The 15706-nt window shown below is 33.4% G+C and overlaps 2 protein-coding genes across 3 annotated transcripts in view; both read right to left on the bottom strand.

Annotated features, from left to right (window-relative positions):
* The window catches only part of LOC142336140 (uncharacterized), a 483861-nt gene that overhangs the window by 306689 nt on the left and 161466 nt on the right, over window positions 1-15706 (bottom strand). The gene's annotated exons all lie outside the window — the stretch shown is intronic.
* Window positions 1-15706, bottom strand: part of LOC142336135 (muscle M-line assembly protein unc-89-like) — a 57373-nt gene that overhangs the window by 23733 nt on the left and 17934 nt on the right. Inside the window, exons 7-14 of one of the 2 annotated variants that reach the window (XM_075384715.1) lie at window positions 15505-15618; window positions 14797-15090; window positions 13715-13885; window positions 13501-13518; window positions 8518-8655; window positions 7540-7730; window positions 6986-7091; window positions 6437-6536 (exon numbers count right to left, since the gene is read on the bottom strand). In XM_075384715.1, coding sequence (XP_075240830.1) covers window positions 6437-6536; window positions 6986-7091; window positions 7540-7730; window positions 8518-8655; window positions 13501-13518; window positions 13715-13885; window positions 14797-15090; window positions 15505-15618 — 1132 coding nt within the window. The remainder of the gene's footprint in view (window positions 1-6436; window positions 6537-6985; window positions 7092-7539; window positions 7731-8517; window positions 8656-13500; window positions 13519-13714; window positions 13886-14796; window positions 15091-15504; window positions 15619-15706) is intronic. The other variant, XM_075384716.1, reaches the window with a different exon arrangement.

Raw genomic sequence — 15706 nt, 5'->3', positions numbered from 1 at the left:
ACCATAATTGCAGCAAAAGCCATATCCTTTTGTATTAAACCAATAATTCATTAGCTTCCCAGGTCTGATCTAAAAATTGGTGACATACAAACCAGTGTCACCAAGAAAAACAAAACGCAGCACAAATTTTATATTATTGAAAAAGTTTGGTAACGTTAAAAAAAGTCCGAGAAAAATAGGAGGGTCAAAATACTGATAGGGGGAAAAACTGACAGAGCTATCAATTGCCCAAAAATAATTCATGACTCTAATCTCAAAAAGATCGCGAAAGCAAAAGCCAGATAATAATCTTAGAAAAAAAAAAATTTGGCAAAACAGAATGCTCAATTTTAAGAATCAGAAAAAGACTACAATTATTTTTCTAATCACTGCAATTGAGACAAAAACAAAACAAACTTCTGCTTTGTAGTATATAGGCTAGACAACATGATTTCATACTAATTAAAAAATTAAATTAACCATAGAAAAAACATTAAAAAAGAATAAATTTCAAAGGCAAAAAAGTGTTTGAAAACAAATCCAAGGCCAGAAAAAATGCAATAAATAGTAATTAAAAAAATTTTGAAAAATTTTTCCTAACAAACTCTCAGTACTGCCTTATGTTGAATGAAATCAATTGCAAACCAAAAAAATGACTAAATTCTAAGAAAAAGCTGAAATCATTCAATATTTTAATAAGTCAAAAAAATCAATATAACGAATATAAATGTAGGACCCAGGACCAAGCTAGAATGATACCATCTGGAATGTGAAGAAAAGGAACAATTGAAAGTTAAAATCAAATTTAGAGAAACAAGAAAAACGGATATATGTCATTCCTATGCATTTGAGACAAAAAAAACAACGAGTCGTCCGAGACAAAGATCCATCTTGCTGAACAGAACAAAAAAGAAGAAGCAGAAATCAAACATACGAAACATTAAAACACTTTGCAAGAAAATGACCAAAAAACTTCTAAGATTGCATTTATAAAAAAAATTTTAACTGTTTTTCCAAAATTTAACGCAAAAAATGATTGAATTTTTTTTGAAACAAAATCAAAGTCCATCAAGTTGCGCAAACAGAGTTTCTAGTAATTAAAACCAAAATACAATTTAAAAAACTGACAAAAATTGGAAAAGAACTACCAAAATTAGATTACCAAATGTAAAATTTTTTAAAACAAAATTACATCGAGGTAGAAAGAGGCGTTGAGTATATGAATTATCAAAATGAAGTTGTCATACCAACTGATTTTTGACAAAAAGACGACTGAAAGATCCAAAAATAAATAAATAAACAGAAAAAAAACTAAAAAGTGAAGAAATATGTGCCACTTTTGAATTTGAAACGCGAAAGCTCTGCAAAACACTGTGGTATCAATTTTCGAGGTTTACATTTCAATATAGCATTGAATAAAAACTATTTCTACAAAAAAAATAAACTACAAGCAGAAAACTGGGCCACTTAGACAAAAAAACGACTAAAAACGGTTATCTATATGTGCCATTCAGTCAAAAACTACTTGAAAAAGTCAAAAAGTCATTCATTAAACGCAGCGCATGCTCAAAAAACTTCTCTCGCTCAGAGAAAGATAGTTCACGGGGCAATTTGGCTCACGTTCGATTTTAGGTCAAAACAGCGTCTGAACGAATAGTACTTTCGGTTAAAAAATAAGAAAACCAATACTCCTCTTCGAGTCCGAAAAAGACAGCACCCCAATACAATTCAAATTTTTTGAATTGACAAAGTTAAAAAGAAAGCAAAAGCGGTACTAAGAAGGACAGAAAGATTTAGGAGTGAATTGTTTAATTTTTTTCAGTTTTGTGTCCTTTGAATATTGTTCTGTTTAAAAATCAGACTCGGGTAAATAGTCCTCCATTTAAGCAAATGAAACAATATTAAATCGTTTTTTCGAACTTCAACTTTTAGCGTCGAGCGTTCAGGGTTATAACTTTTCCAGAGCATCATTTTACTGACTAAGTGAGCACAGAGAAAACAAGGCGGATAGGTAATGTGCGATCGCACATAAGGTTCCGACCCCGCTCAACCACAATTTTAGCATAATTGTCTACCAAATGAGGAACAGATGGAAAAACACAGAAAATTCAAATATTTTTTCAAAAAAATTGGTGCATGAACGAAAAGATAGCCTCCAAAGCAAATAACTCGGTGGAGTAAAAAATGATGCATTAAATTGATGAGATATGCCGATATTAAGAAAGCGAGCGAAGACGAACGGCAAAATCAAACAACAACAACAAACATTGATTACATCAAAAAACTTATGTCCGTTTTAAAAAACAAAACTTATTAACAAAGTCAAAACAGCGTCAAATAAAACTGAAAATAAACAAAATAACTTGTAATGCACCAGAAAAAAATGTTTATTCACTAGTTCATAATAAAGCTTAGTAACAATTAGACAAAAAAGAATAGAAACTTTAAAGTTAGAAAATTCGCTGAATTTTTTAAAAAAAAAAAACAATTAATTTCAAAGTTATTAAAACCATTAGGAATCAACTCAAATATATCATAGGTTTACAATTACCAATGCTTCTATAGAAGGGAAATAAGAACTCCTGGTATTCAATTTTTTATGCAGTTACAAAAAGAACAACAAAAAGACAACAAACTAAAAATCAATTGAAACTTGCCAGAAAATGCTTTGAAAGCCGTAAAGACATACCTTGGCATCCAAAATATGTTTGATTGCACCTTCGTCGAACACGGATAATGTATTGTGTGGCCGCTCATTAATGAAAATAAGCAACAACTAGACAAAAAAGAAAAAAAATGCAAAATTTTGTAATACTTAAAATGAAAAATTTGAATAGGTTCGTCCATTCTTCCAAAGGAAGCACTTGAGACCTGCAGTTATCCAGAATACGTCTTACTTCTACGAAAAGAACGTCAAATATGACAAAAATCAAAAATTCAATTGCTTTTTTTTTGTGAAAAACCCGTGTGGAAGCCAATAAAGTCATAAAGAATTCTCTTGAAACATTAGATTTTGTGACACCAATCCCTTTTGACACCTTCCCTTGAAATGTATTATGTGACCTCTCATTAATGAAACTAGGTGACAGTTAGACCAAAGAGAAAAAAGCAAGATTATGTAATACTTGTTTTTATCGAAAAAAATTTATTTCCAAAGACATGAAAGCCATTAATTACCAAAAAGAAAAAACTGTATAGGATTGTTTATTCTTCCAAAGGAAGCCCTCCTCGAGACCTGCAAAAATCCAGACCAAGTCTTGTGTCTACAAAAAGAACGTCAAATATGATAAAAATCAAAAATTAATTGATTTTTTTTGTGAAAAACCCGTGTCGAAGCCAGTAAAGTCATAACGAATTCTTTCAAAACATTCGATTTTGTGACACCAATCTTTTTGACACCTTCCCTTGACAAAAATAATGTCATGTTTAACATCTAATTAACGAGTCCAGGTAACAAACAGACAATAAAAGGAACAAAATTGCGAAGTTGAAATGTTTTTTTTTCATATACACTTGTTTTCAAAGTCAAGAAAGCCATTATCTATCTTCTAATATCAGAAAATCGGCCCATCTACCTTTCCAGGAAAAGCCAATCCAACTGGGTCATTGTACAGGAAATTAAATACGACTAAAAAGACAAAGTAAAAACGACAGTTAAAGACAAAATTAAAAAATTCAATTAAATTCTTCGAGAAAGTACTGTCGAAGCGGTGAAGAACCACAATCTATATCGTTAAGGATTTAAATATTATCAATTGTGCGTTATTCTGAACGCGGAAAATGAGATATATGAACTGACAATTACGTGATAATTTGACAAAACTAGAAAACATGAAAAATAGGCAAATACCTAAAAATAAAAAAAATTGTGAAATCTAGTAGTATCAAAGCCAGAACACCATAACTTAAGGTGTGAAACCGCAAAAAAAACTAAAATTGAATTCAGCGGAAAGAAGGAGTTTTCTTTGATTGCTGACACTAAGCTACAAGTTGATCAAATTAAGAGAGAAGTTCAATAAGCCATTTTTCATTTAAAAATCAAATATTTTAAAAGTCAAAACGACCATAAGCTTTCAAGCAATCAACTGGATAAATTAGTTTTTAAGCTAATTAGAAAGCCAAAAGGACCTATCACTAGTGAGCTTTGATTTGAAATGTTCTGTTATTTAATTAATATAAATACGATCAAATTTTTCTAATAAAAAACCGACTGACGACAATCCGAATTATTTTTGGATTGTAACGGTCCAAGATTGGTACAGAACTATTCCTGCTAAAACTGATTGTCAATTAGAAATATTTAATTTTTGGAATGTCATTGATATAGATATTTTGTTAGTTATATATATATATATATATATATATATATATATATATATATATATATTTATATATTATATATATACATATATGTATTATATATATATATATATATATATATATATAAAGAAAAAACAATAGTCAGCGCCATTAAGATGAAGAATACTCGTTGTATTCAATTCAACTCAAGGCAGCTTTTGGAAAAACGTTTAAGTTACAATATACAATTTTTTGGTGAAAACTAAAAAATCAGGTTGCAAATGTTTCTGATTTACGTGGACGGAAATATCAGTTTTAGCCTACTTCGACTGTTTTCTTGGAATTTCAGGAGCCAACACAACAAGGAAACTTTTTATAAATTTGGAAAAATAACTAAAACAAATTTTTGTCTCTCTTTCAACATGAAAAAAACTGCTTTCAAAATCCCTGCGGCCAAAACAGAAACTTCAATTCTGTATAATAAATAAGACGCAGTTAATTTCCTTGAACTGATATTGGTTCTGAATAGCTGTTACGATGTTTACGTGTGTTCAAAAAAGAGACAAGGAAAATTTTTCAGAATGAAAATTTTCGGTCACAATGTTTCCATCGAGCCTTTCAAAATGTTCAGAATCAGGACAAAATTGTACTTAGGTCTTTGAATTACTTAAATTAATTGATTTTTTGGAATAGAAACCTTCAAACTAATTTTCATTTTAAAAACTTAAAATGTTCATGAAGATATTCAGGTCACTTAAATTTATACTAAAAGTCGCAATTGGAGGCCGTTCATTGTTAAATTAAATAGTTTTCATTGCTATAAAACTCATTGGTTGACAGAAATTGTTTTTGGACGACCGTTTTTGTTTTAATGTTTTAATCAATTAAAAGTTGCTGAGTTTGCGTTATGTTGGCAGAGAGGTCTTCCCGAATATTTTCATGATACCAATCTTATAACATTTTCACCATGGTCTTTCAAGCATTTAAGTTAGGATACCTAAATTCATATCGAGAATCACGATTTCAAATGTTTAAAATCCAGGAACACTGAGACTAAAAATTTTCAGTTAGAAACAAACTATTACAAAATTCTATTAATGCAACGAATCGAAAAAAAAAGAATTCGACAAAGAATGCATATCTTCGTGGTTGGGTTAGACGGAAAAATGTTGAATCCAGTCTCTGTTCTGAATTAAAACTCTAGAATCAGCCCATGACTCCATTCGCGGAAGATTAAAAAAAACTTATATTTAAGTATATCTTTTAAAGGTAATTTGAAAATCCATTTGGACAGAAAAATTTCTGAGAGGATATTTTCTCGATTAAAAAGGTAGTTTTTAAATTGATAATTTTAAAATTGATCCCACTGTGCAAGTTCAAAACCAACGCAATTTGCAACAGAATCTCAATCTTATGATGAGCATAAATTGTACGCTTGGTGCACAAACTGGACTGGGACACTGAACTTTTTAAGAAAGTGAAAAAAATTAAAACTGAATCTCAATTTGTCGTCTCTGCGAAAGTATATTGATCTGTCAAAATTGAATTAAGAAAAAAATTAGGATGACGTAAATTTTCTAACCGCCAAATAAATTTGGATAAAGCAATTATTGACTGAAAGGAATTTAAGCTGAACCGGAAACTACACTTGACGCGCATTTCATTTGAGTTGTTGGTCAAGGGAGCTACGGCATGTAATCAAGAATTTACCTGAACTGTTAAGGCATTTTTCAAGTGTTTTTCAGGCATGTTCAGGTAAAAAAAATCCGGTAAGTTTCAGGTGCCTTCAGATGTTGTTCAGGTGAGAACAATTTGCCTGAGCGATTCAGGTAAAGTCTTTTCGGGCAAATTTACTGAAATTTTTCAGAGTGTGTTGCTCAGTCTAACAAAAGAAATGCAAAGTGCAGGTTTTACATACAGCAAAGATTTTGCCTTGGATTTTAGCGGCTAGTTCTGTTCGCTGTTGATCAAATAGATCAATGAAGTTTTCTAATTCGTCTAAATTGCAGGAGAACGAGGCAGAGTAATCAATTGTGTTAATTGATTGTATCTCTCCATTTGAGCAAATAATGCTGGCTGGAACACAAAAATATTTAGCAACCAACCACGATTGGTCTAATCGAAATAGAGCAGTGATCGTGTGAAGAGATTGGCGTACCTGACTTTGATGTTCTCTCCCCCCGTGACCTTGAAGCCAAGGAGGAATGGCTTGCCCTTCTCCAGCACTGGTCTGTCCACCATCTCCACTTTCGGTTTCTCTACAACACGAGCAGATTTTCGAGACTGTAGGATTACTGTGCTATCGTCTTCTGACAATAATTAGTGAAGCTTTTAAAAATTTGTTTTTGTCATTTTTTTGGTGAAGAGCATTATCAAAACTTAAAAAATGTGCTTTATTTATATGCTGTCTATCTTGAATACATATTTTAACCGATATTTTAATGTACTTAGAATGATGTGTAGAGAATATTCAGCGAGGGTAGGGGAGCTGAACAATGATATTTATGGCCTTTCCCATTTGTTTGCACTCACGCAGAAGGAGGGGAGAGTGGTGTCCGAAATGTCTGGTCAATGAAGAGATACAGCAACTTTGATAGATTTAATTACTGAACTAGGCTACACTTAATCAAGACATCAATTTAGTTCCAACTCTCTAATCGCTGTTAACGATAAGATCTATCAAGATTTTTAAAAAATAGAGGGTAACCTTTGAGAACTAGGGTGCATGTCTGTTTGGCCATTCCTAGGGGACTAGTGGCCATGCAGGAGTAATCACCATGGTGGGTGCTGCTCACATTGCTAATTGTCAACACCTGCAAACACACAAACATACGCAAACAAAGACACTATACACAATAAAAGTTCAACTTTGAAAACAGAAGTTCGAGATGGGCAGTCAATCAGAGTTTGCCTTGAATTCTGGTCAATTTTCACTGGGATGGTCTATGTGGGATATTTGACTCGTAACTCGTAAGAACTCCCCTTTCGAGACATTTATAAATTTATTGACTAATGTCTATTTCATTCATGGCTATTATGTCTTGCTTGTTAATAGTTGTCCAAAAATGTTTGAGGAGATCATTTGAAGTCAACTCATTTGTCAACTTATTTTAATGCGCTCAGTTCCCTTTAAAGGACTCATTTTACCATTATTTCGAAATACCGTTGAACGACACTTTTTAAAGTAAGTGAAACGAGCACATTGGAATTAGGTGAAAGACGATGAATTACTTTAATCCTGGCTAAAGAGTAATAGAGTACCTGGTTGTTGTTCTCATCGACTGTGACGTCATAGTCACCCTCTGTTGTAAGTTCATCGTTGTATTTGAGCCATTTGACGTCTGGCTTGGGCTCTCCAGACACACGACACGACAACACTATGCGTCCATTCATTGGGTCAAAGTCCACCTTCAGAGGTATCTCGAACTGCGGTCTGTTAGTGTTCTCCTGCTCTGGAAGTTACAGGAACCAGATAATTATCTTACTGTTTTAGTATGCTTGAGCCAACAAAATTTTTACCTTTGAAGCGGGAAAGGAAATAGATAGAAAATGAAACCAGTTCTCTAATTATTTAAAAAAACAGTTTGTTAAAATGTCCATTTGAGCAGAAGTTGTTCCCGATCTGTCCTCTGGAGTGCCAATTTTGAGCGATACTTAAAGGAATTCATAAACATTTAAAAATGTTGTTTGTGCAATCTTGATTGCTCTAAATATACCTGTAGCGGACACCACACCTACAGTCATGTAATAGCTAGTTTCTTCATCATAAGATAAAGACCCATTTTTGTTTTTTTTATGTTGACGAAAGAAGAATTAACTCATTGTTCAATTGGGTTAGAAGAAGCAGAAACATTACGATAGAACAGCTCCAAAAACACAGAGGGTGTCTTTTTCTACTAACTTATTGTTCCATCTCCTAAAACAGATAGCTGTATCATTACATTCTAAAACAAAAAACCAATTGTGCTCTAATGTTGTATTACATAGGCCGGTATTGCAAAAAACCACTAAGAAATAAACTATGATCTGCAATGTTAGCTGCTATGAAATGACAATTATCAGGAATTTAGCATAAGTTCGCATTTTTGAGTCTAATGCAGAAGGGGGTTCCCCGGGCCAATTTAACTGAGGGCGCTTTACATATCTGTTAGATGCTTCAGAAATAACTGTTATGCGTTTCACAAAAAAGTGCTTCACAGTTGTGAAGTGATTTGATTTAGGGAGTAAAAGGTATCTTACTTGTCTGTTTGATGGAGATATTAATGGACCGCTTGGATGTGCCGGCAGGACTGACTGCAGTAGCAGAGTACTCGCCCTCCTTAGCCTCTGTGAAGTTGAGAATGTGCACTATCTTGATGTCAGGGTCATCCGGGGCATCTACACACAACAGACGCACACCCATACAATTATAATAATGATCTCAAGAATAGTTGACAAGAATAGCAGGAGTTGGTTGAGGACATGATGAGTGTTAAGATCTGCATCGACCAGAACTCATTGAAGCCATAAGAAGCCGCACAGGAAAAATAATGACATGTAATCATCAAACTACGCAATCTCATTACTTCACATATAGGAACGATAGAAAATTTATCAATGCTAGGGCTCCCAGATTTCATAATTTTCTGTCTCTCTACTGATTATTGCGAGAGAGGTCTTGGTGTAGATATATTAAGCCAACACTTGATGCGAAAAAGGCATATACTGAACATTAAAAATTATATTTATTATGTTGCCATACTTTACCATGATATCATATCCCTGATGAAGGTTACGTCAGCAACCAGTGAAAAGAATTTCAGTCTGTAAACTACTAATTTCTGCAATAATGAAAAACTGCAAAACTGGCTTTTTGCAGCAGAAAGATGTATTGCCCTAACAAGGTTAAATATAATATTTAAATTCATATAGCACATTTTCACGAGCAAATGTACATTTAAAATTTTAGTTCCCAAAAATAGCATCTCATATACTGTAAAAGTGCGACAGATGGTCGCAAACGCTTTCTTGTGTTCAGTATGATCGACTAATTAACATTTTTCGAATGTAATAGATTTTTTTCAAGAATATCATTTCAAATTTGACCCAATGTTGACTTACCTTTGTCGCGTAAAATCTGAAGAATTTTTAATATTATGCTAATGAAATTTTAAAGAATCATAGCTCACAGGAAAAGCGGGGACTAAGCATTGCAACTAACTGCCTTTAAAGAAACTACTGTTCTTTAATCCATAAGCAAATTTTCACAAAACTTCGAATTTCAACACAATTGCGTTTACTTAATACAAAATATGCGCTTGTAACTGTTCGTTCTCAGAAAAATTATTTGTTTGAATGCTGCGCATAAACACTCAAAATCAATATCTCAAATTCTATAAAGGCAGTACTTTGTACTATTATGAGACAGCAGCTTTTTTTCACCTTACCTAACCTGCGCCTGCTGACATTTTTGTAACGACGACCATATTTGAATGCTGCATAGCATGAAACACCACAAATATTGTATAAAGAGATATATTTAGCGCTATTAAGAAAACTCGGGTAAAATTTTAAAAGGTTTCTTTTAATCATACCTGAGTTGTGCACCTATCCCGGGGTTCGCTCAAATTACGTAAACGTTCAATAGAGTTAAAAGGAATTCAGACTTAAATACTCTTGCATAGATCAGTCGAAATTTTTATAGCAGCAATCATTTTCGGTTATTTACAAAACTTTCAAAATCATTAAAAAAGCTTGTCCGTGCAAAAAACCCGAAACAAAACAAAGAGAAAAACGTTCTTCATTTTTTCTCGATGCTTTTAACAATCTCAAATTCATGACAAATGCACCTTTCAATATATTTTCAATTACTCAAAGCAAACATAAAAAGTAACAAAAAATAAAACTTTAAAGAGTACCTTTTCATTTAAGATATGAGCGTTTACGCTGCAAAATAAGGGTCCAGAAAAAATTTTAACCTCACAAAGGCTACTTTATAACTCTTTGAGCTCATCAGTGGCATATAATTTATAGTGAAAATAAGGATTGTAACTGAAAACAAGGTATTTTGAGAACTTTTTTTTGCTGTCTTTGTTATTTTGAGGTTTCAAGGTTAGGTAAAGATAACAATTCAAGGATTAGCAAGAAACCAAGGAACCACACTGAACAAGATCGCATAATTCTGTACAGGTATTGCGTGATACTTTAATCGTTATCGAATTCTAAGGAGAATACATTCTTGAGAAAACTGATCTGTTTGTTGATTTTTAATTTACTATGTCTAAGCCATTATTGGTAGCCAACACTGATAAAAAGTCGTATTTTTTGTTGAAAATAATTTGAATTATAATCTCCGAGCAGTATAGTGTTCTCCATTACTGAATAAGCTCCTGAGATTTCTGATAATGTTTCATCGAGGAAAAAATCTACCATATTTTTATGAGAACAATACGAAACGTTTATTAGAAGTTTTTTTTATTTTATTCTTGTATTTGAACCCACCAAGACAAAAAACTCTATTGATTGAATTTATATACAGAAACCTAGTCCACGTCCTCTTGACAGCTGTGTCAAATTGTACCTACTTTGATGAAGGAAAAGAGACTTAACGATTAAAAAATTCAATGGGATATCTTTTTCATCGTTAATGCAAGATTCGGCTATTATGAATCACGTTTGATTGTTTGATTGATTGTTCACAAAAATCTTGAAACTTCTTCGTGTCTGTTATTACCACTCCGGATATTTATAAAGAAGTATTTAGGAAGAACTTAAGTTAGCAAAGTGTTTTTCCTATCTTTGCATGTTGCTTGCATGTTCCTGAGAATGTGAACTGGATTGGGTTTGACGTCACCAACTTATCGCTTTCACGGCATAATAAAATAAGATAACATATAAATAGTAATTGGTAAATAAAATTTAAGCTACCAAAACCCTACACATGTAATTTGATTTTTGAGCCTTTTTAACAATAGAAATTGCTGTGAGTGACTTTTGTGTCATTTTTAGGAATACTTTTGAAGTTCTGTTTACTAAAAATTAAGTTGAAAAGCGCCCAAATTTTCCAACCGGAAATTTTTTGTTAAAATCTAAATTAACCAAGACTTATTATATTCTCCATGTCAACTTCGGTACAACCTTTTCGACACATTTTCTTTCATATGCTTTTTAATTTGTCTCACAGATACATTGCATCCATCCGGCTGATACAACACATATGAAAAATAGTTTCATAAAGTGAACACCAATTTTTGAACTCCACTTTGAATTGGATGAATGCAATCCACTCTAACATGAATTTTGTCCAAATGGTAGTACAAAACTTAAATTTGTGAATTCGCGAAATAAGAAACTTCAATTTGCGTTTCAAATTTACGCTTGGCAAACTGCAAATTGCTATTATATATATTTTTAATATCCTAAAATAGTTTGAGGTCTTCAGGTCTTCAATTGTTGTTGATGAATAACAATGAAAAACCGCTTCATTACTTATGTCATTTTGACTAACCAGTATTTACGTGCTATCAGAAATCTAGAGCTGTTTTTTAAAACGTGGGACACATATTGTGTAAGTTTTGGCTATTATTACTGGAAGTTGTTATATTACTGTCTGTTGATTTGTCATTAACCAAGTTTGATGTCAACTTGTCGTTTTGGCTCCTCGAGTACCTAAGTTCTGACTGCACTTGGTTATAAAGTTCACGTTGATGAACCATGTACTGGTGTATTTTCGTCCTTTCTATTTGTTGCGCTATTAAAAGACTCCCTTCTTTGTTTTCTTAGGTGCATTACTTCGTTAACCAGTTTTTGTGCAATTCAATATTACTTCGATTATGTAGGCATTTTTTCTAAGAACTTATTATCTTAAGGTGCTACAAATCATGAGTCGAAAAAACAAATTTATGTTTGCAGCGCTCTGTTTGTCACTATTTTAATTGTCTGAGATTTCTAAACTTTTTTGATATCAAGAACAAACACAGAAGCTATCTTACAGTTTTTATTTTTAAGAGAAAGTTCCCTTGAAAACGGTCAACTGATCATCCAGACTACCACTTAAAGAATACACAAAAATTGAATAATATCATTTTATGGTAGAAACAAATATGCCCACTGATGATTGCTAACCCGTCGAATTATTCATACAAATTGGATGCAGAACTATAAACGCTTCTATTAATAGAGAGAAGCGAGATTTTGATTAAAGCCGATACATGAAACGAAATTCTGATATACAATACATTCCCTTAAGTTGCCGTCCACAGACTTCTTGAAAAGTTCCAAAGGGTTACAATTAATTTTTCTACAACCTATCCCGCGGTACTTCAGCATGTACAAAAATGCGGTTTGACCGTTTCTTCTCAACACGCATTCCGCTAGACAGTTTTTTATTAAAAATCGGAATGAGTTTTGATGTGACATTAACAGGACGATATACAGGATCCAAAAACACATTTTTTAAAGCTATGAAACAAGTAATCAGTTTTTGGGTGTAACAAAGTGATGGAATAATTTTTCCTCAACAATTGGTCTTTCACTATTGACAGTAGTCTGTTTTATGAAGGGCATTTTATATAGGACATATAGAATTACAGATAGTTTACGTGACTTTATCGAAATCGTACCGAGGCCAGCTCATATCAGCACTTGTTGTTTTTCTCGGCAGAGTTTGAACTTTCTTTAAAATAGATATACTAAATTGATATGCTACAATTGATTATTATGCTCATAAGCATTTAAGATCATTTTTCGAATACTAGATAAATTTGAATTTGCGGAATTAAAGCAAGTACTTGTTAGAGAAGGCTTTAAAATATACTGCGGCTCAAAGGAATAGGTTAACAAAATAAAAACTGGATAGAAAAGCACAAGAAAACACTGATATTTGATACATGCTAGGATGCAAACTATCAAGTCACAATTAGGCAGCTCTTCTAATTTTTTAAAAATAAATTGTTCTAATAGAAGATATGACAGAATTCCTGGACCATATATTAATGAAGCTCCGTCATTATTGTGAAAACATTCCCTTTGATATTAGAGATGATGTTTCAGTTCTGAAAAATGTTTTCCAGGCTTCTCAGATATCATTCCGATCTCAAACAATGAATATCAAGAAATTAAATAATGAAATATAATTTTTCATTTCTTGCGAACAAATTTTGGAAACTAGTTAAATGTTTTGATTTCCAACCGACATGGTTTAAGATTTCTTACAAAAATTTTTGTTATAGCAAATCTACTTACGCTTTGTATCAGCTATCACTACAACACAAGATGTTACTTCGCTTGCAGCCGCAATTTTTATAATATCTTTTTTAGCAATGATAAAATGACGCTTAGACCACCAGTAAAATGTAATAAAGATTATTTTGCAACCATTGACATTCTAAATCTTCCATAATTTAAATGTTATTGATGCGAAGTGATGGGTTAAAATATGAGAGATATCTGAAATTACCTTTGAACTCGACCTCTGGGCCCTCTTGGAGTGGGTTCCCGTCTGGACCAGACCAGGTGAGGCTTGGCTTCGGGTATCCACTCACTTTGCACTTGAGGATCAGGAGTTTCTTCGCTGGGTCGTAGATGGTAGAGAGGGGGATGTCGAACGTCGGTTTTTGCTGTGGTGGCTCTGAAGAGACCCTTATGCATTAGCTTTCATATTCATGAGTCTATAAGGACAAAAAAATTGTTCTGGGACCAAAAATTTTTCTCTATCAAAAGGCAAAACTCGTTTGTTAGATTAGCGATACTAGATTGGAATGAACTACCCAGCGAAATTAAAATCAAACAAGACAAAAAAGTTTCCCCAAGCAACTTAGAACTTTCTTCTCCTCAGCTTACAAAAGAAACCCTATTTTGTGGAAGGTTACTTGTTCAACATGGCGTGACTTTAAATTTGGAAAATGAATTAGAACTACTGTTTACTGGTTGGGTTGACTTTATAAACTTAATTAATTTTTATTTTGAGATATGCGACATAATTTGAATTTAACTCATGTTTTCTGTTATAATATGGAAATATTAAATCCATTTAAATAATTACACTGCCGGACTAATATCAATTGTACTCGTTGATGTGGATCGGAATTCAGTGTTTTTTTTTTATGTTCATGACAAAAACATCTTTGCCGAGCGAACCCATCTCTAACTTTAATGTCTTGCACTTATCTACCATTATTAGCCCACACATCAACTTAATTATTACAGTGCTACAAACTGATAGTGCTAACAGTACCCTAGTCTAGACCTCAACATTAGAAAAAAAGACTTTAGAAGTTTACTGGGGTTTAATATCAATATTGCATGCGGTTCAATATGAACACACGGTCAGCTTCCTAATTAAATAACAAAATCGAGTAAATATATGTTCATGGGTCGATCATGATCCTATGGGTCGGGCAAGATTCGACTCATAAACAAACTTGTGATTTGTGATCAGAGTTATTTTGCGACATTTTTCGGTCGAGAAATGTCTTTTCAAAAGTCGATATCTAGGCTAGGGTGAACCATTTCCACCGCTCTTATAGAAGAGGAACCTACCAGTTATGTCCACTTTAGCAGTGCTGATGTCAGTTCCAATTCTGCTTACAACCTTCAGCTCATACTGTCCCGCATTCACATCGTCCATGCTCTTCACTATCAACTCGGCCTCGCCAGTCTCGAAATCGAAGTAAGTCTCCCCGTCTGTCGCTGGGTCCAGAGGCTTTCCGTTCTTGGTCCACACAACATCGGGTTGGGGTTCTCCGGAGATCTTGGCGACCAGGCGCATTGGGGTTCCTCGCAGGGTCTTGGCTGGGGCGAGAGGTTGTTCTATTTTGGGTTTCTTTGGAGGAACTGGAAACATTAGTCGAATTGATAGAAATAGATCATATATGTTGTGACTTAATTGAGAGATTTAGATTCTCTTCTCTTTTGCTCATAAAATTTCTTTAATAATCGAACTAGGCGGGAAAATTTGCTGTACGCTTCTAGTTATGGTTTGCAAAATTTGTGACTATTATCGTTAATGCGGTTCTGTCAATAAGTCAAGAAATCAACGCTGCAGCATAGCTAAATTTACGCAACGCAATTATTGGCACCGTGCTAGTACAGACTGTTTCAGAAATAGATTTATTTGTCCAAAAAGAGGTTTCTGTCAAGATAGCATTAAGCCTAAAAAGCATATTCCGTACACAAAGGCAGAAAAGTTAACTTATTGTCTTAGAGAGCTAGGTAGGATTGGTTAGAGAACTACCAAACTGTACTAACTTTCTGGCTGGCAGTTGTAGTTGGCAGACTCGGTGCCTGCCTCACTTTCAGCTACACATTTGTACTCTCCCACATGTTCGGGTCCAAAGTCAGCTATCACCAGCTCGTGTTTTCCTAGAACACCAAGCAATCGTCAGACAACGCAAATGATGTCAATTTTTGTAAGCGGTTGAAGCGATTTGTTCCACAGGGACAAATTTCA

This window comes from Convolutriloba macropyga, chromosome 3 (genome assembly GCF_964194025.1).
Source record: "Convolutriloba macropyga chromosome 3, txConMacr16.3, whole genome shotgun sequence".
NCBI classification, from domain to species: Eukaryota; Metazoa; Xenacoelomorpha; order Acoela; family Convolutidae; genus Convolutriloba; species Convolutriloba macropyga.
Note: the sequence above shows the minus strand (reverse complement) of the source record. Positions and strands in the feature narration are given on the sequence as shown.